The sequence below is a fragment of the Electrophorus electricus genome, chromosome 12 (assembly GCF_013358815.1).
Source record: "Electrophorus electricus isolate fEleEle1 chromosome 12, fEleEle1.pri, whole genome shotgun sequence".
Taxonomy (NCBI): domain Eukaryota; kingdom Metazoa; phylum Chordata; class Actinopteri; order Gymnotiformes; family Gymnotidae; genus Electrophorus; species Electrophorus electricus.
Window position 1 is genome coordinate 15,180,976 of NC_049546.1, and position 19,289 is coordinate 15,200,264.

The 19,289-nt window shown below is 41.5% G+C and overlaps 1 protein-coding gene across 4 annotated transcripts in view; it reads right to left on the reverse strand.

Moving 5' to 3' along the window:
- Positions 1–19,289, reverse strand: part of LOC113582095 (serine/threonine-protein phosphatase 2A 55 kDa regulatory subunit B beta isoform-like) — a 47,179-nt gene that overhangs the window by 11,120 nt on the left and 16,770 nt on the right. Inside the window, exon 1 of one of the 4 annotated variants that reach the window (XM_027017702.2) lies at positions 9,635–10,340. The exons of 2 other annotated variants lie outside the window; for them this stretch is intronic. In XM_027017702.2, coding sequence (XP_026873503.1) covers positions 9,635–9,704 — 70 coding nt within the window. In that variant the 5' untranslated portion in view covers positions 9,705–10,340. Of the gene's footprint in view, positions 1–9,634; positions 10,341–19,289 lie in introns of those variants that run through there. One more of the 4 variants, XM_027017711.2, reaches the window with a different exon arrangement.

Consider the following 19,289-nt stretch of genomic DNA (forward strand, 5'->3'; position numbering starts at 1 on the left):
AGAGTATAACAGCCTCAGTGCTCTCCTGCAGTAGGAGACGCTCACCTGAGTCAGTTAATATAAATCAGTAGGGAGCACAAGCAGAATCTAATCTTTTCAGTGTGTATATGGCTTTGGTAGTACGGTCTTGTGATAAAAGGAGAGACACAAATGTAATGAAGACAGAAAGAAAGAGAGAGAATATTTTCTCACCCACTCCCCCCTCTGTGGATTTAAAGCTAGCTGAATGGGGAGAAGGAGGAAGCTGTTGCCATGGCAACCGCTTCCATTGCAGTTAGGAGAGGCGAATTACATCTCGCTGAGAAATCCGGGTGCCTACTCTACGCTAAGAGTCCCACGGCAACCTGAGCGAGTGGCCAGTGCACTGGCTTTCAGCACAGCAAACCACACAGGCAGACGAAGGCTGAGAGGGCTTTACTTTTCCTTATACTCTCACCATTAGCTTCTAGTTCACCGCCACCTCGAATACTTAGACGTGATCTGGTTAGGAAATGAATGCTTTGTGCTGGGCTTTCCTATGCTAGGATGCTTATTTCTTTCCCATGCTGCTGCAGTCAATAAGCATAATATCAGAGGAATCCTTTTTATCTCTCTGGCTCAGACAGCTGGTTATAGACACCATTTAAAAAATGAACAAACCACACACCATACCCCCTGACCAGCCACACCACCCACACCCACCTCCCCACCCATGACCCTCCCTACCACCACCAGCTTTTTTTTAAACCCTTTTGTAATGGACTTTATTTTGGTAAAAGCGGTCGCTCAGAGCTGCTGCCTGCTTTTGGGCCATAATGGACTGGAAATATGGGTGATGGTAGGGTGAGGAGAGGATAATGACAGCCCCCCACATTGGTTGCTGAACGCCTGGTTGCTGAATGCCTGGAGAAATATTAACAGGCATAGTGGGAATACCACATTTAGGCGGTTCAGTGGCCCTGTAGGTAACAGCTTAAAACCCTACACACAGACAAGTACAGATGTCTGATCCCCTTGATCTGGGTCATTCATGTGAGTATGGCCTCTGGTATTCAGTCAGATGAGGGAGAAAGATTGACAGCCAAACAGAAAGAGGAGACAGAGGCTGAGAAATACACCAGAGATCAGACAGATTTTGATAGCAGAAGCCCAAAGCAGCATGGCTGGACAAGACAGAGAATACATTCATCATAACTACAGTTATGAACTCTCCAGTTCTGAAATTCACCCAGTAAGGTAGAACTGACCTAACATGGCTCCAGGAGACCAGACTTCTGTGTATTCCTGTTTCCACGAAAATACCTGCTGGAGCATCTAGAAAGAAAGCTACATTTCACTTTAGCTTATATGGCAAAGAGCCTTTCAGTTGCATCCTATTTATATCTATAATAAATATAATTCCTTAGTTCTTCGGTCACTGGAGAAAAGGCAAATTTAGCATCTTAGCAGTGTCTGCTTCATTATCAACACATTATTCTTCTCAATAACAGCAGGAAAGAACTGATATACAGTGGTGTGAAAAAGTGTTTGCCCCCTTCCTGATATCTTATTTTTTGCATGTTTGTCACACTTAAATGTTTCAGATCATGAAACAAATTTAAATATTAAACAAAAATAAACATAAGTAAACACAAAATGCAGTTTGAAAAAGATTTTATTATTAAAGGGAAAAAAAATCCAATCCTACATGGCCCTGTGTGAAAAAGTGATTTCCCCCCAAATCTAATAACTGGTTGGGCCACCCTTAGCAGCAACAACTGCAATTAAATGTTTGTGATAACTGGCAATGAGTCTTTTGCAGTGCTGTGGAGGGATTTTGGCCCACTCATCTTTGCAGAATTGTTGTAATTCGGCCACATTGGAGGGTTTTCGAGCACGAACTGCCTTTTTAAGGTCATGCCACAGCATCTCAATCAGATTCAGGTCAGGACTTTGACTAGGCCACTCCAAAGTCTTCATTTTGTTTTTCTTAAGCCATTTAGAGGTGGACTTGCTAGTGTGTTTTGGATCATTGTCCTGCTGCAGAAGTCAAGTGCACTTCAGCATGAGGTCACAAACAGATGGCTAGACATTCTACTTCAGGATTTTTTGGTAGACAGCAGAATTCATGGTTCCATTTACCACAGCAAGTCTTTCAGGTCCTGAAGCAGCAAAAAAGTCCCAGACCATCACACTACCACCACCATATTTTAGTGCTGGTATGATGTTCCTTTTCTGAAATGCTGTTACTTTTACACCAGATGTAATGGGACAGGTACCTTCCAAAAAGTTCAACTTTTGTCTCGTCAGTCCACAGAATATATTCTCAAAAGTCTTGGGGATCATCAAGTTTTCTGGCAAAACTGAGACGAGCCTTTATGTTCTTTTTGCTCAGCAGTGGTTTTCGTCTTGCAACTCTGCCATGCAGGCCATTTTTGCCCATTCTCTTTCTTATGGTGGAGTCATGAACACTGACCTTAACTGAGGCAAGTGAAGCCTGCAGTTCTTTGGATGTTGTTGTCGGGTCTTTTGTGATGAGTCATCGCTGCACTCTTAGGATAATTTTGGTCGGGCGGCCACTCCTGGGAAGATTTACCACTGTTCCATGTTTTCGCCATTTGTGGATAATGACTCTCACTGTGGTTCACTGGAGTCCCAAAGCTTTAGAAATGGCTTTGTAACCTTTTCCAGACTGATAAATCTCAATTACTTTGTATCAAATTTTTCCTAAATTTCTTTGAATCACAGCATGCCATCTAGCTTTTAAAGATCTTTCGGTCTTTTTCACTTTGTCAGGCAGGTCCTATTTAAGTGATTTCTTGACTGAGAACAGGTGTGGCAGTAATCAGGCCTGGGTGTGGCTCTCCTTTTCCAAATATGTGATAAATCACAGTTAATTTATGTTTTAATGGGGGGGGATAACTTGTGTTATCTTTGTCTTATATTTAAATTAGTTTAATGATCTGAAACATTTAAGTGTGACAAAAATGCAATATATATATATATATATAATCAGGAAGAGGGCAAACACTTTTTCACACCACTAAATTTAATTGTTTTCTTTGGCTGTGTCACCAGCTGGTGAGTAAAAAAAAAAAAAAGAAAGAAAAAACCCCCATAATAATCATGCTATTTTTCCACAATATTTTCAGATCCCCCCAAAAAATCAAGCCAGTGATGTGTAGCCGTCTGGAATGAATAAATCCTTCAGGAAGCCGGGTCAAAGGCCAGAGAGCCACAGCACAATATGCAGTCTAGAAAAAAACTGATCCATCCTCCAGAGCCACAGCTTCCTATCATCACTCACACACCATAAAGTAGGTTACCTTACAGACCTGTCCCTACCCAGCATCCCCAGGGGCCTTCAGACACGTGTGATAGGTGCAACCCCTCAGTAAGGGCTGGCTTGGGAAAAGAGTGAAATGAGACAACCCACTACCTCAAGCACACTAATAACGTCACCACAGCAAACTCCAATCCAGGCATTTCCCACCGACCGCATTCACAGATTGAATTTCCTCACCTTTGTGCAGATGTAATAAGTACAAAGTTACAAGTATAAATGAGGGATATCTTAATGGGAAACTAGTACACTGGGTGCCTAGCAAAGGCAGTGCTTCACGTCACTTAAGTTAATAGTTTAAGTAAACAGGGTTGTGAGACTATGAACTAAATAGCTGGGTCCTGTAGGGGTGTAGCTACTGTCTGTCTGCCCTCATGAAACTCAATGAGCCATGTGGTGCCTGAGCTCAGCAGTCTGCGATTCGAGAACAGCACAGATCCTGCGTATGTAGGTCACAGTGTGTCTGCTGCTACACAGCACCTGAACGAACACATGCACACAGACACGTTCCACTCTATAGCCAGCATCTTTGTGAAAGTCACTATGAAATGAAGAGTGTTTATATTTTCTGAGCAAAGCCAGTTGTGTAAGTAAAAGTGTATTGAAAAAAGAGGTGGCAGGGTAGTGGGTACTGGAAGGCTTTAACAATCCTCGGTCATGGCGATTGAGATTAGAGCACTACTGCTGAGCTCTGCATGACAAAGGATCAGGCTGCACACACACACACACACACACACGCTGAACATCCCTTCATATCAAAACGGAGCTCTCCCTTCAAGATTCAAGATCTGCCATGTGCTCAATAACAAATGCTAGGAGACATCAGGGCTCTGCAGGGCCATGGAGTGAACACACCAGAGTTGCTCTAAAATGGATGGAAACTAGTCAAAGTTGGCTTCCAGCCAAGAGACTTGGACTCATTCAGACTTGTACCCACATCATTTAGGGTTCAGTACACAGAAGCTCTGCATGTTTGCTTCTACACCTTAGTACTGTTCATAGAGAGCATGCGGAACGCAACAATACCATTGCTGCAAGAGAAACATTTCAGCCAAAATGTCTCTGATCATTTAATTAAAGTCACATCCTCTTGACAAAACAAGTCAAACAGAGATAGTAAGACTTCCTACCTTCCTTTGCATCCTATCAATTTTTTTACAAAGGAAAATGAGACCAAATTGACTGGGCAATCTCGTCCCTTTCAGTATTTCGATCCACAAACATGTGCTGAAGCAAAACAACAGCTGTGCAACCTGCCCACAGTTTTGTAACATGCGTCAGTCATATCATCTGACTCCCCGATGAGTGGACAGCAATCTGAGTCGATGGCTGTTTCAAAAGCAGAGGGAGAGAATAAGAGGCAATGAATACGGTAAATTTCACCAGACCACAAGACATGTTAAGGGAATCAGCTCCAGCACCTGCTGATTACAGACACCACAGTGACTGGTTCACTACAGCACACTCTCAAAGCACCACCTCTGTCTCCAAAACACAGCGCGCGGTGGAGGAGAGAGAAAAAGCTAATTAACCTTATTTCTTGGAAAAATGCCCCGTGGAAATAGGAGACTGGAGCAGGAATCACAGCAGAGGGGTTCGGTGGGTCTCCAGGGATACAGAGGGGAGTGTGAGTGAGTGAGAGTGTGTGTGTGTGTGTGTGTGTGTGTGTGTGTGTGTGTGTGTGTGTGTGTGTGTGTGTGTGTGTGTGTGTGTGTGTGTGTGTGTGTGTGTGTGTGTGTGTGCGCGTCTGTGTGCATATGAGTGGAGTGGAGGGTTGTTTGAAAGCTCACATTGAGCTTTTTTCACACATCATTAACAGATCCATAATTTAACCATAGATGCTCTGAACTTCCCAAATTAGAATAAAAGCAATAAGTGCCAGCAGAACACAAAGAGAAAAAGAGCAGGTATGCGAGAGACAGAGAGACAAAGGAGAGAGAAGGAGATTAGTTCGATGTTTGAAATGACCCGTTCTTCTTTTGTGATAAATATACAAAGAAGATATGTACAAATATAGAGACTGTGTGTTTGTTTGCTTGTGTGCATGTATGTCTGTGGGTGTATGTGTGCATGCTTGTGTGTGTTTTTCCTCATTCTCAGCTCCTAAAAGCTATGCAGAGGCATGATAAAACATGTTCCTTACTCACTCTACTTGGCTCCTTCTTGTCCCATATGGGTGCATTCTTCAATAAAGACTCAACACCCAGCAATTGCTGAATCTTTAATGTGTCCAGACCATGGCCATGTGTCCTCCCACTGACATGACAACATTTGTGCCTCATGGGTTTCTTCTCAATAATACATGTGACCCTTTGGGTTGCGGAGACATTTCTTTTTATGATTAAAATCATAAAGTGTAGCCCGGGGCCATTTGTGTTGGCAGTCTCTTTGCCGTGCTTCGTCCCCACCACCAACCCCTCCACCCCCTCGTTCATGTAGCAGTAATAATAACTGCAATGTGGGGCATTAACCCCGGATGAGAGGAGGGGCTGTAAATTGCACTGGCAGGGTGGGTCATCCCACCACAGGCTGTGCTCAGCCAATGTGCAAAGGTCATGTTGCCAGTAGTAAGGGCCTCTGCTGTATGAATGTAAAGGGAAAAACAATAATAGTAACTCAACATGGAATGTGTCATTTCTTGCTTTCAAAAGAAATGTTAACATAATTTGTAGTTACCCTGTTGGATACTTCACCTTTATTTTACAGTACCACCTTTAGCATGAGTCTTCTTTACAAAGGAACAACATGCTAATGTTGTGGAAAACAAAGCAAATACAGTCCAGATTAGCATTACACCATTCAGATGCTAACAGGCTCCAATGATATTTTATTCGCAGCCATATAAGTATCAAGACTGAAGTGTTAATTTAAACTTGCAGGGGGGCAAGTCTAGGAGCAGTAATGGCCTTTTCCTAGATTTACCAGCGAGAGTCTGCTGGATGGACTGTGGTTTGGATCTTTTTCCATGGAGCAGGGCTGGGTTCTTCCCCACTCTATACCCGCAATGCAGGCCCCACTACCCTCTCTCCGTCAGGCAATATATCACAACTGGGAAACGCTAGAGATGGCAGCCTCCCTGCCTGCTCCTCCCCACACACGCACACACACAGGGCCCTTGCCACTGGCGCTTGCTGAATTGGACTCGTAAAAGAGTGAAATTCGCAACTTAAGACGACTGCTATCAGGACGGCAGCTGCCTAGCCCTTTTCCACAGGCTGTTCAGCACAGGCACTGGAACGTAGAGATATGTAAATATGCAGGGGAGGTGTTGGGGCCAATTAAGCCCGCCGAGCCCAAACAAAGATGAAGGTCGAGCCTCCTTCACGGAAATGCCACATTCAATCGGCCACTATTAGTAATCTGTCATTCTGCTACAATTGGTGTTATGCTAATGATTCCCACTGACTCGGTACAGTCTTCTTGTTCTCCCCACACTGATGATAATGTGATCCAGAAATGTCTTTCAATTCAATTGTGACATTGCCCTCATTACTACCAAGATGTGAAATTCCATAAATGCTTTGCATATGAAATGCAGAAGAGTACTAATGCATATGTTAGCCCAGCAAAAGCTAACATGGCTCCCATGAATACCATTTTGAAGTCATAATAACATTATAGCCCATAACATCTCTATTAAAAAACTAATATTGCGATCAGTTAGGCATACCACAAGTTAACATAGCTTTTAGTACTCATTCATTAAATATTAATACTAAGATTAATGTAAAATGTCATTTTAAACCCACATGATTAAATGACAACTTTCTATGTTTTTTTTTCTGTTTGATACAAGAACATTGAAGAAAGATAATATATGGCATATTGGAAATTTAAACAATTCTACCCATGCCATTCTTATGCTCTGTGCTTAAGGGATGCCTGTCAGTGCCTTACTGGGTTTGGGACTGAAGAAACCCCTTCTGTGCTACAAAGTTACTTCCCAAAATCCAATTACCAGGACCATGGTACTTTAGTAAATTAGACAAATTGGTGTGTGCATGTGCTCTTTTGTGAGGTCACCTTACTGGGTCATATAACTATTCACATTGACTGTATGCTGAGAAAAGTCTATTGAATCATAATGATCATATTCTGCCATTGTAAAGAGCAGTACAGGCAATTACATCTGTATATAACCAAACCTCCTGTGCATTACACTGCATTAAGTTGAGTTTTGAGGGATCCCACTAGAGAATTCCTCCATCACTCCAATTTAGGCCATCCTACTAAAAACTCTGTGGTCTGTGCGAGTGTGTGTCTTTTTTTGTAGTTAAAGTGGTCACGTCATCACAACCACTCCCTGTGCGAGGCTTCCACAGCCTGAGGGACAGGAGAGAGTTTCTCTGGAACACAGTTCTAACCCTCAGGATGTCAATGCACAAGATCCATTCTCACCACCTGCTCTGTCCAGTCAGTGAGTCACTGTGGGTAGGGGATGGCCATAGAGGCGGGGCTGGGAAGACACTCAGCAGGTTGATGTCTGAGCTCACAAGCTAATATGAGGTGAGCACCACATTTTTAGGCTGCATTTTAAAGATACAGACACCCAGCATAGACAGTGAAATATGAGGCATGATGGCACTCAGTTATAAACTAGCACCAAAAAGCCCAGCAGGACTAAAGGGAGTGGCTATACTCAACAACAGCTTTGTCATACCTGTGTCTGTGTAAAGGATCTGTAGGTCTGTTCATAGTGGAAGGGGTCTCACCAGCACTCAAACTGAGCTCAAATTTAACATTGTTTCTCCTTGGTTTGACCTTTTGAGCTCACTGCTGAGGAGCTCAATGCTCTACAATTGCAGACTCATTTTCTTTATATAGTCAGTCACACTATCTGTCACTGTAACATCACAGCATCTGCCACTAGCCCATTAACCTTTGCTTATATTCCATTCAATACAACAATGTGATAATGAGCATATAATACACTCAACTTCTCTATAAGTGAACTGACATACATATGTATAAGAACAGTGACAGAGCATTTAGAGTCAAGAGGTTGCTAATAGTGTGTGTGTTTAGAGTCATGAGGTTGCAGGTTGCTAATAGTGTGTGTGTGTGTGTGTGTGTGTGTGTGTGTGTGTGTGTGTGTGTGTGTGTGTGTGTGTTTGACAGAGAAAAAGAGAGAAAGTCTATCACTAGACATGGAGTTACAATGTGATTTACACCCTAGGCTGGAGCTCTTGAACAGGTCATAAACTGGGGTCCTCAGATCTTGCAGGCTGCTGATTGCATCGCTCCACTGGGCCTATTTTACATAGGCTCCCAAAGCTATTTATCACCACCCAGGATGCTGCCCTCTGATGGGTGAGGGGCCAGACTTTTGCCCCTTCATAGCTCAGTGCATGGTGGAAGGGGTCTCAGATTAAATGTGTTGGACTGCATCCACTTCCACACTTCCACACACGTCACAATTAACCTTAAACCCTTAAATAAACCTTTAAAAACTACTGGCCAAACTTATTTCTGGTACCAATTAAAGAAAAAGACAATATAAAAATAAATAAAATAAATTAAAATTAAAAATAAAAATAAAAAGGTGCAACTGCAGGTATACCTTGTTTCCCTGCCAGGCACATTCTTCCAGATCTCTCTCTTGTTCACCTCTCCATGAATGGATGCCATATAATCAGATTACATGCCATATAATCACAAATACTGTAATCTAAATTATTGTGTAATCTTACTAGATTGCTGAATTTCTGAGTTGATTTTTTTTTTTTTCCACAATAACTTATTCTGAATCATCCTCAACACGTGTAATCCACGTGCAAATGTTCACGAAGCAATTCTTGATCCAGGGTCTGTGTCATGTCTGCCCTAGAAAAATATCTTATAAAGTAACAAATTTCAGTAGTCACGAACTACACAAGAGAAGCGCTAATGCTCGCAAATGTCTGAGTCACTCTGCGCGTCACTACTCAGTGAAAGGTGCCATAGTAACACCTAAAACCAGAATGTGGGAAAAGAGCATGTGATCATTTTATACGTGGCTATAACACATTTTCGTAGAAAGGGGTACTAAAAGAACATATTAGTGTCCTAACATACATTACTTTGGCACAGATTTATTTTCAGTGTTACCGAGTTGTTTGTTGTTACAAAACACATATCATCCTTATTGTACCCAGCACTGCTAAACCTCGTTCGAGAACTGGATAAACTAGGTGGGGTCCTGAAAGCAACATGTATGCCAACGTAGCCTACCTAACCTATATCACTGTTTCCCCTCCCCCCACCGCGACTGACGCCTTAGACATTTGCTATGCGGTTCATTCAACTGCCCGACAAATGAAAAAAAAAAAAAAAAAAAAAAAAAAAAAGAGCTACCTTCGGTTGCATAGTTGTGGTCCCGAAGGAAACTGTTGTTGATTTTTCGGTTGTCAATCTCCTCCTCCATTTATGATACCGTTATATCGGAAGCTTAAGGTGGGCATACAAGAATCCATCATGGATCCAAACATCAGCAGGCGGTACGCGGGTCCATCGCGCCGTTTGCCATGACACCGGTCGCCCCTCTGATGTAGGTGAATGCCCAACTGATGTTACCGGCGGCTGTTTTCCTTCCACCTCGGGGGGCATCGACTGTACAGCTTGAAGTCAGAGAGGCGTCCCACGGAGTGCAGTCAGAGCAGGCGCGGCTGGAATAATCGTTCAGTAATTCATCTTCAGCGCGTGGGAACCACTTCTTAAATCGTAGAGCTGCACTACTGATGTACTTTCCTTTCTTGATGCGTGAAATGTAGGAGAATTGGGACGGAATAGGACGGCCGATTTTGCATGAATTGTTTTAAATGAAGTGCACCGGACGCGGCGATATAGATTTGAGTTGAGACGTGAGCTTCTGAAGTAAAGAGGCGGGGTTAAATGCTAAGCGTTAGTGCGTCTTCGTCTAAGCGTTATTCGTCTTATTTAGATGTTGCATCTAAAATGCAAATCTTAATCGACCTATTTAGACAGTTTCCTGCTTCAGTTCATTTTTGGCTTCTAACCTCCTAAATCACAGACCAGCCCCTGTACCACTCGAATAAAGACTCCTCCCACTGACATTGGCGCTGTCCAGTACTGAAATGACAGCACATGTCAAAACTAGCTGGTCCTCAGCGTGACACGAGGACTGTGCAGCAGGCAGGAGCACGCCTATCAAATCGACGGCTTAAAAACTGAACAGAGGATGATTAATTATTGGGAATTTAAATAATGTTATCAATTTCAACTGTCTGCTAATAGTCATACTGCGATTCGAAAACCCCCATCCTCTAGTTTGCTTGCCCTACACGAAAAGCGGCGCCATATGCGAAATAAGACACAAGCTGGTAAGTACTGCCCATTTTAAAATATAAATGGCACACAAAGAAAGGTCACAGTGGACTCAATAAGAAAACCCCGAAAACCAGGTTTCAGACAAAATCTTTTACGTCAACAACACTCCTTAAGTAATCGCAGACCATGCGATAAGTAATACGATTAGACACCTTGCCGTCGGCGAATTAACTCTGAAAAGATTTGATTTACATTCTGGTTGTAATATTACATTCTGCGGGGACTTTGTCCGCCTCACCCTAAAGCCTTAATCTTATGCATTACATTTTTATATACAACATAGAACAAGACACAATAACTCAGACATGACATCATAAAATGATTAGAAAAGAGTATGAATATGAAGTGAAAATATTGAGAAAAGAATGGCAATTTTCACCATCGTTAACCCTCACTACCGATCAATATAATATGCAAATATGCAAGATTACAGTAAAACTTATTTTGCAGTAGAAATGGAGCAGAGACAGTCTAGGCCAATTTAGGGAACCCTATTCAATTCTTTGTGTGCAAGAGATATGCCTGATGTGATCTTTTTTATAAGCCATAGCCAAAACCAAACTTAGACTGAAAGAGCAAGCAATCAACAACAATTTTAAAATTAATCCTTGTTTTGGGGTATGAATATGCTAGAAGAATCCCCACTTTAACATATCATTGGTTCAGATGGCTTTGTTACCCTAAACAAAGCTCTTACCATTATTTAAACAGGTTGGGGGGGGGGGGGGGGGGAATCAATGAGTTTCTGTCAAGACAGGGAGGCTGGAGCTGATGACAAATTCCACCTGGCATCTTCTAATGATCAACAGGCCAGGTTAGGATCTGTCTGTCTGAAGAGGAAAAGAGGGCGGGAGGGAGGGAGGAAGCAGTGACTAGGGAGAAAGAGACAGATGAAGCCAAAAACAGAACAACCAAATGAAAGAAAGACAAAGTGAGTGAATGCAAATGAAGAGGCAGGTTACAGCACAGCATGATAAAAAAATGTCATTCAAAAGCTATGAGATCAGAGCCAGAGGCTATCTGGTCTTAAACTCAGAGGTAATCCTTTAGCTGTCCATAACTTTCCATATCCCCTGTCTAAAGGGGGACCACATGCTTTTTCTGTTTGTGTCATAAAGTGAATGAGGCACTTGCAGTTCAGTTCTAGCATCTCACATTAAATAACTATTTTTCTCTTTAAAAAAAGATGTTTTTATTAGGTTTTTCACTATGGTGCTGCAGGGACTGTTTTGCTGATTCTGGATTGAAAACCTGAGCAGTCTAATGCAACATCCTGTGGGAAAGTTAGTTCTTGCCTCACTCCACTGTGCAGAGACAGATTCTTTAGGTACTCAAGGCTTTGGGGCTCCCATTATTATGCACTTTAGCCCATGCAGACATGTGCATCAGTGCTGTACCATGAAACATAGAATAAATAGACCACCATGATATTTTAGTCATGGCCAATTGCCTGCATTGATGGGAAGAAATTGCCTGACCTGGGGGTGACTTTCCATACCTGCCTTTGGATGCATGCATCCCAAACCAGTTGGATATTGAGGAATGCCAAATGAACTAGACTTTGATTGACAACAGCAGCAGCATTAGATCATGTCCTATCAATACCTCATTACTGATTTAGCTCTGAATATATTCTGCTAAATTGAGCATAACTGTTTTTTGGGGTTGTTTTTTTTTGCATATTGACTGCCAGACAGGGCTGCTTTCACAGCCTTCACACTCGAAAGAGTAGAACCCTTGTGTAATTCACAGTAATAGTATTTGCATGGGGGACCATTGGTAGGTTGTGCCTGAGAAAGATTAACAAATATTTGTTATGATACAACAGAAGGAAAAATCCCTTTTCAATCTCACCATAACACTTGTAGGAGCCAAATAGCTTCTAATAGACTTAGGCAAGTACAGAGTATTTTATTTTCATTTATATGCATAATTTTGAAATGTATATTATTTGATGTTTGGACATTCAGCTATAATTCATCCAATAGCTTTACCTTAATGCCTTTGCCTTGACACTATGCAAAATTGGGTGAAAGATATGACGTGGAGTTCATGTGGGGATTTTTATGTTTGTTTGTTTTTTTTTGTTTGAATTCCTTTAAGAACAGAGCTGCATGGATTTCTGAATGTGTCTTTGTGCCTTGGACTGATTTTAGATTTGTAGAAATATGTTCCTAAGACACGTGATATACAATTAATATATGTAAATGTAAATATTATTATAGTGGATTCTTCTGTTTTCAGTTGAAGTAGAGTAAATAAAGTAAAAGATTATACCAAAGATCTTTGTGGTTTAGGTAGATCGGCTACCAATGTGCAACACGTGTAAGTTATAGGGATGTTTTGATTTTTTATTAAAAAACCCATAACAATACTAATTTATTAACTTCACCCAGACCAACGGAATATTGAAATAATCAGGCAAGCCACTGTGCATTCTTTTACTATGACCTGTTTCATGGTAGTACAATACCAACACAGAATTCTCCAGGATCTCAACTGCAAGAGAAGAGCCAGGCTGTTGCACACAGAGAAAATACAAAGAACAAAATAAGACACATTTGGACAGAATGGGCAAGAGAGTGTATGGTGCATGTCTGTGTGCGTGTGTGTGTGTGTGTGTGTGTGTGTGTGTGTGTGTGTGTGACGTGACTGAGAGAGAGAGAGAGAGAGAGAGAGAGAGAGAGAGAGAGCGAGCAGTTGGACCAGATGGATGTGTAGTTTTGGTTGAGTGCCTTAAACGTAGCCCAGAGGCTCTTTATCAGCCAGGTTACCAGTGATGCTTTTGTGGTTAAATCACTGAGTGCTTCATTCCGTCTCTGTGTTCATACTGACATTTACATGTATCAACTAGTGAATGAAAGCAAACAGCTCATCCAAACATGGATGCTACACTTATTTTTAAATTTAAAGTTTTAAAGGAGGCAAAGCATGCATGCTGTTCTCTACAGCATTCCTAAAATAACACATACACATATGGACACATAGACATTTGAGTGCACACACACACACACACACACACATGCACACATATGTATACACTCATGACTGCACACATACAAGCATGTACACACACACAAACAAAGGGCACAATATATAGTGATATAGTACATAGGGAACTGCACTGAAAAAAAGGCATTCCCATATTCTCATTTAGTGTACTATAGCTACTCCACCAGTTCTGACTGTATTGGCTATAGTACTGCTCAAGGGGAAATACTTTACCATCACACTGGTTGCTAGGAAACTGCTTGTGGTGCAGCACTGCTATGCAGCACAACAGCTGTCTATATAATTGGATCATTGGAAATCCTAAACATTACAATTCATCTAGTATTTATCCTAATGCAGCTTAAGGAGATCGGAACAGCTTTTACAACATAAGGGTTAATGACGTAGACACCAAAAATTATTCCAGAAATTGCTTGCTTATTTGAAGGGTACGAGTTACACCTAGGATATAGAGGCGCACCAATGCTGACACTGTTTTCAATATGTTTTCATGAGCCACACTAAACAATAGCTACTACACAGGGAAAATGTAGGCATTTCCGTATGTGCATGTATATAATTTATTCATCAATGTGGCTGTACATTTATCTATAATTACTAAAGTATTCTGGCTGAGCTGCAGAGCATTGTTGTTAGGAGATAATGGAAGGTAAAGGTATTCAGCACCCCTCCTCGATCAGCACGTTGGAGAGCTCCATTCAACATCTCACGCATAGCCACCATCTGAATGTGCACAGGATGAAGCTAATACATTTAATAATTGGGCTATCAAAACTAATGCATGTGGCATCAGGGGAAATGGGGGATGGTGGGTAAACTATAACTAGTGAAGTTTGTTGATTTGTTTTTTCCACTGTCTAAAATTTCAGCATTACTGTAATCTTTTAATTAGGGCTAGGTTTCCGTAGCAATTATCTGTAATTACACCCATTTCTACTGCTATTTTGTATGTCTGTAGAGGAGAAATCCATACTTTCCCTGCAATTACAGCCTAAAATCCACTGTTCTTCATGCTGGCACTCAAAAAAACAGGATCCCTATTGATTCACTGGAACATCTCAACTCTAATGATGAATATTTAAACAGTGATAAGACAGGTATAGAAATAGGAGTATATTTTCCTACAGGTATGTTAAAGCAGACATATACACACTACCATAACACTCCACATTTTCTTATGGGGCCTGGCCCCCACCATTCTCCCTGTCCCCAGGATGCACACCCTGTAATCTGCTGGACAATCCCATTTGGTCGAGCAGCTGCCCACCAAGATCACAGGGGCGCAAGGCTGGTGCAGCCAGACCTGCAGGGTTGCCAAGCTGTCGACTGACGACCTGACATGGGCCACCCACCCTGGGTCAGTCTCTCTTTCTCTTGTTCTCTCCCCCTCTCTTTTGCTCTTTCTGTCTTTTTACTCTCTCTCGCTGACATCCTCTCTGCTCCTCTTTTTCTTATCCTCTATAACCGGGCAACCCACTTCAAACCCACAGGCCATTTCAGCAAAACACCCTACTAGAGCTCCAGCTCTCTAAGACAGGTGGAGTTTGGTGCCTGTTACTGTGATAACGGGTATATTACAGCTAATGTATTGCTGTATTGTATTAATCAGACAGCAGAGGAACAAAGCGTGGCAGTATTTCATATGAGATAAATTAATCAGGTATAGTATGAAATATCAAATAACACAATATAGGCATTTTCTGTGCTAGCTCTACCTTGGGTTTTAGCAAGTCTAAACTTCATCTAGTTCTGATGCCATACTAATAGAGTGATGAGGTAATCATCTAAGTCTTGACTGCAACACCAACACTGCAACCTAAAATTTGATTTTGGATTTAATACATTATTTAGGTCAGAAGATGGGCATATGTGGCTTTGGAGTGTGAGGGGAATACTGGTGTTGGGGTATGAACAGGAAGCCCCTGCTGCAGTGAGCATGAGTGATGGATTAGAACAGGCGGCACCATATGGCATTGATCATGTAGGAGCCAGAGAAACCATCCTCTCCTTTACAGAGGAACAAATCGGATTGAAAGGTCTTTAAGAAAGTGTGTGTGTGGATGTAAGGTGGGGGGTGTTGGGGTGGGAAGGTGGGTTCCCTCATTCAATAAGTAATTTAGAGAATGCCAACATATTTACAGCAACAGATGACCCACAACCACTGACCATTCTCTCAGTTATGACATAGGAGTATATTTAAGCATGTTCATATTTGTGTTAATATTTTATCAAAATTGTTGCTATAATTTATAAAAAAAAAAATTCTAAATTGCAAATATTTATATTATATTGTTAATATGATATGCAAACCTGACATCAAAATGATCCAAACTTTCATATATTCTTAGTGTTTCTATTTTCCTTCACTGACATTAGTAATAGAGCCTCTTTGGCACTTTTTATAAAATGTAGTCAACACAATTTATATTAATAAATTATATGTCAATTCTATATAATTATAAATATGTATAAATACATCCCATAGTCACCACGATTTGTATAATAATATAATGAATGATCATTTTTTGGTTATTATAATTAACACATAATTTATAACAAATATTAATACAAAAAGAGGGACAGTAGAGCTTATGTAACACCACCATCTTCTGGCATGATGTAGCAGTCTCAAGATGAACAATAACTGAAATTAAACTCAAGAGGGCGCTAAATCCTCAGAATTGCAATATTGCCTCATTCCAGCACTTTGCCCATTGCATTTTAAGAGGAGCAATAAATAAAAAGATATGCTTTATGTTCCTGTATTTATTTTGTGGCTCATATCCCTCTGTAAGTGTATGTCAAAGGCAACCTCCAAAGGCCGCAACTGCTAAATGGGGTACTACTGCTACTGCAGACAACACACAAAACACACAAAACACATTTAAAATGGGGAAGGTAAGTAGGTGCTTACTTGCACACAGTCAAAGACATACACACACAAGCATACACAAACACACACACACACACACACACACACACACACGCACACACACACGCGTGCACACACACACACACACACACACACACACACACACACACACACACACACACACACACACACACACACGCACACACACACGCGTGCACACACACACACACACACACACACACACACACACACACACACACACACACACACACGCGCCCTGTCGTATGTCAAAACACCACCTTACCAGCATTACTTGTGATCTAACAAGTGCTATCCTTGAACTGAGTTCTTAGGGAGATTTAAACAGAAGCTTTCAGAGCCCCAGGCCTACCCACTGAGTCAGCAAGTCCCCAAAATACTTGCCAACATTTCTCTCTCTCACACACACACACACACACACACACAAACACACACATCCCTCTGGCTCTGACAATCTCTTTGACTTAAACTCAGCCTTGCCATGATACATTACAATATAGCACAACAGGGCTCAACTTGAATCTGCTTTCAGCCAAACCTCCAGAGAACCACATGCCCTACTCAGTTATTCGCTCGAGGGCACACTGCACAAAGAGGGCACAGACCGCTGTCTAAGAGGCAGAGAGCAGAGAGCCCAGTCCACATACAGACTTCTCATTTCAACCACTTCCCTCACTCTGGTGTCCTCAATTTCATGGTCTTAGTCTACTGGCAGGAAATGGAAGTGTTGCCAGTTGCTCTGCTTCAACATATCCAACCAGTGATACATCTCAGAGCAGCTTGGTCCGAAGCCAAAAAACATCATTAGCTCAAAATACATCATTGTTCTCATCATGTACAACAGCCACAAGGCTTTGCCCATAACTTTTGAGTTCCTCTGAAAAAATAAAACTGAAACTTTAGACGGGGAGCAGCGGTTGTGATTCCACCACCACTTTCTGAATTTTATGAATAGGGGATTTGAAAACTGGCTGAGGCTGCACGGTTTCCTAGAGCTAAAATTCTGCAGCAGTGCAGCTTCTGTGAAAAGAGTGGATGAAAATCCAGCCTTGGGAGCTTTCAGTTAAAATGCCTGGGCATACCTACAATAACACAACAATCTGTACTACACACAAAAAGACACCCTCACAGCAGTAATAACATTTTTAATAGTACACAAACATATACAGACAAAGTCAGAAACGCACGCACACAGAAACTTGCTTAAAGACATTCTTGCGGGTCTTGATCGTGCCACCCATTAATGCACACACACACACACACACACACACACACACACACACACACACACACACACACACACACACACACACACATTTAGAGCTCCGGATGTATTGGCTTCCAGCTGTATTGGCTTTTTGCATGAGTCTCCTGGAAATACAGGGTGACTATTGTTCAGGAACTTTCTCTAAATTCAAATTAGACTTAATAGCAGAACTATATTTAGAGTTCCTTTTATAATACTGTAACAATAATATTAATATTTTATCTTTCTCTACAGTATTGCCAAGTAATTATAATACTGGTAACAATGACTACAATAATAACAGAGCAACTAGGGAAGTATAGTTGTGTCTCCTACTTAATAAAAACAGCAGGTAGATTAAGGTGCCAGAAACACCAAGGTCAAGGGTTAGATTCCCAAGGAGAACACATATTGTTATACCTATAAATATGTTAGTCACTCTGGGTAACAGCACCTGTCAAATGCTGTAAATGTAATGAAATGTAAGAAACATGCCCCTAGAAATCCATTAGTTTGCTACTGCTGTGATTCAATATACAGTTTGTGCTTTAACAAGTCGCAAACTGTGTACATGAACTATACATGAAGTTCTTTGTAGCACTATTTGTTTTCTCCCTGAAACACAAGGCTGCAATTCCTGAGAATTAGGCTCACCTAACAGCTAAAATGTGACAGTTCTTATAAAGCTAGGTAGCTAACGTTAACTACCCTACCTTAAGCTTACTGGTCAAAGCAGAACATATCATTAGCTAGATAAGGTAAAGACACAAATTGCCACATTAAGCTAAAGTTTTTATCCAAAAAGGCCTCCACCTAAAGTTAGAGAAAATAATTAATCTCGAATGTAATCCATAGATAGAGGCTAACTGGTAATATGAGTAGGCTATAATGAGTCATCCGCTGCCTGGTCTGTGTCACCCCTGGGTGGGGTGGGGGGGGTTCACCATCACAGACCGCAGGACGTGGGCCAGTGGGAAAGGGAAGAAGGGGGAATGATGGCCCCTCCGTGTGATTTTTCCACAGACTCAGACAATCACGTTGTTTAGAGCTGAATGCTGTGCCTGTCTCGGTTTTAGTTTAATCATGCTCTTTTTAGTTTTACTAGTGCTAGTCGATAGAGTTTACTGATCTTTTTGGTTATCTTCCGCATTTAGCCTTGTTAGTCAGCTCCCTTTTCTGCTTATTCTGTGTGATTGTCAAGAATACGCTGTCAAATAAAAGTGATATTCTTGAGCAGAAATAGCATTCTCTGGTTCATCTTCATTGCCAACATTACACAGGTGTCAGACATGGGATGGTCGCATTTCCTTTTAGCTTGCCATCTCCCTTCGCTTCTACGTTTCTTTGCTTTGACCACGGTTTACGCCACAAAAGGCGACTGGGTCTGCCCTTCCAATGGCTCTATTTATGTTTGGCTTATCTTCCCCCCATTTTCACCATTTAGTTCCCTGTTCCATGTGCTCTGTGTGAGTCTTTTTCAATAATGCACTGTT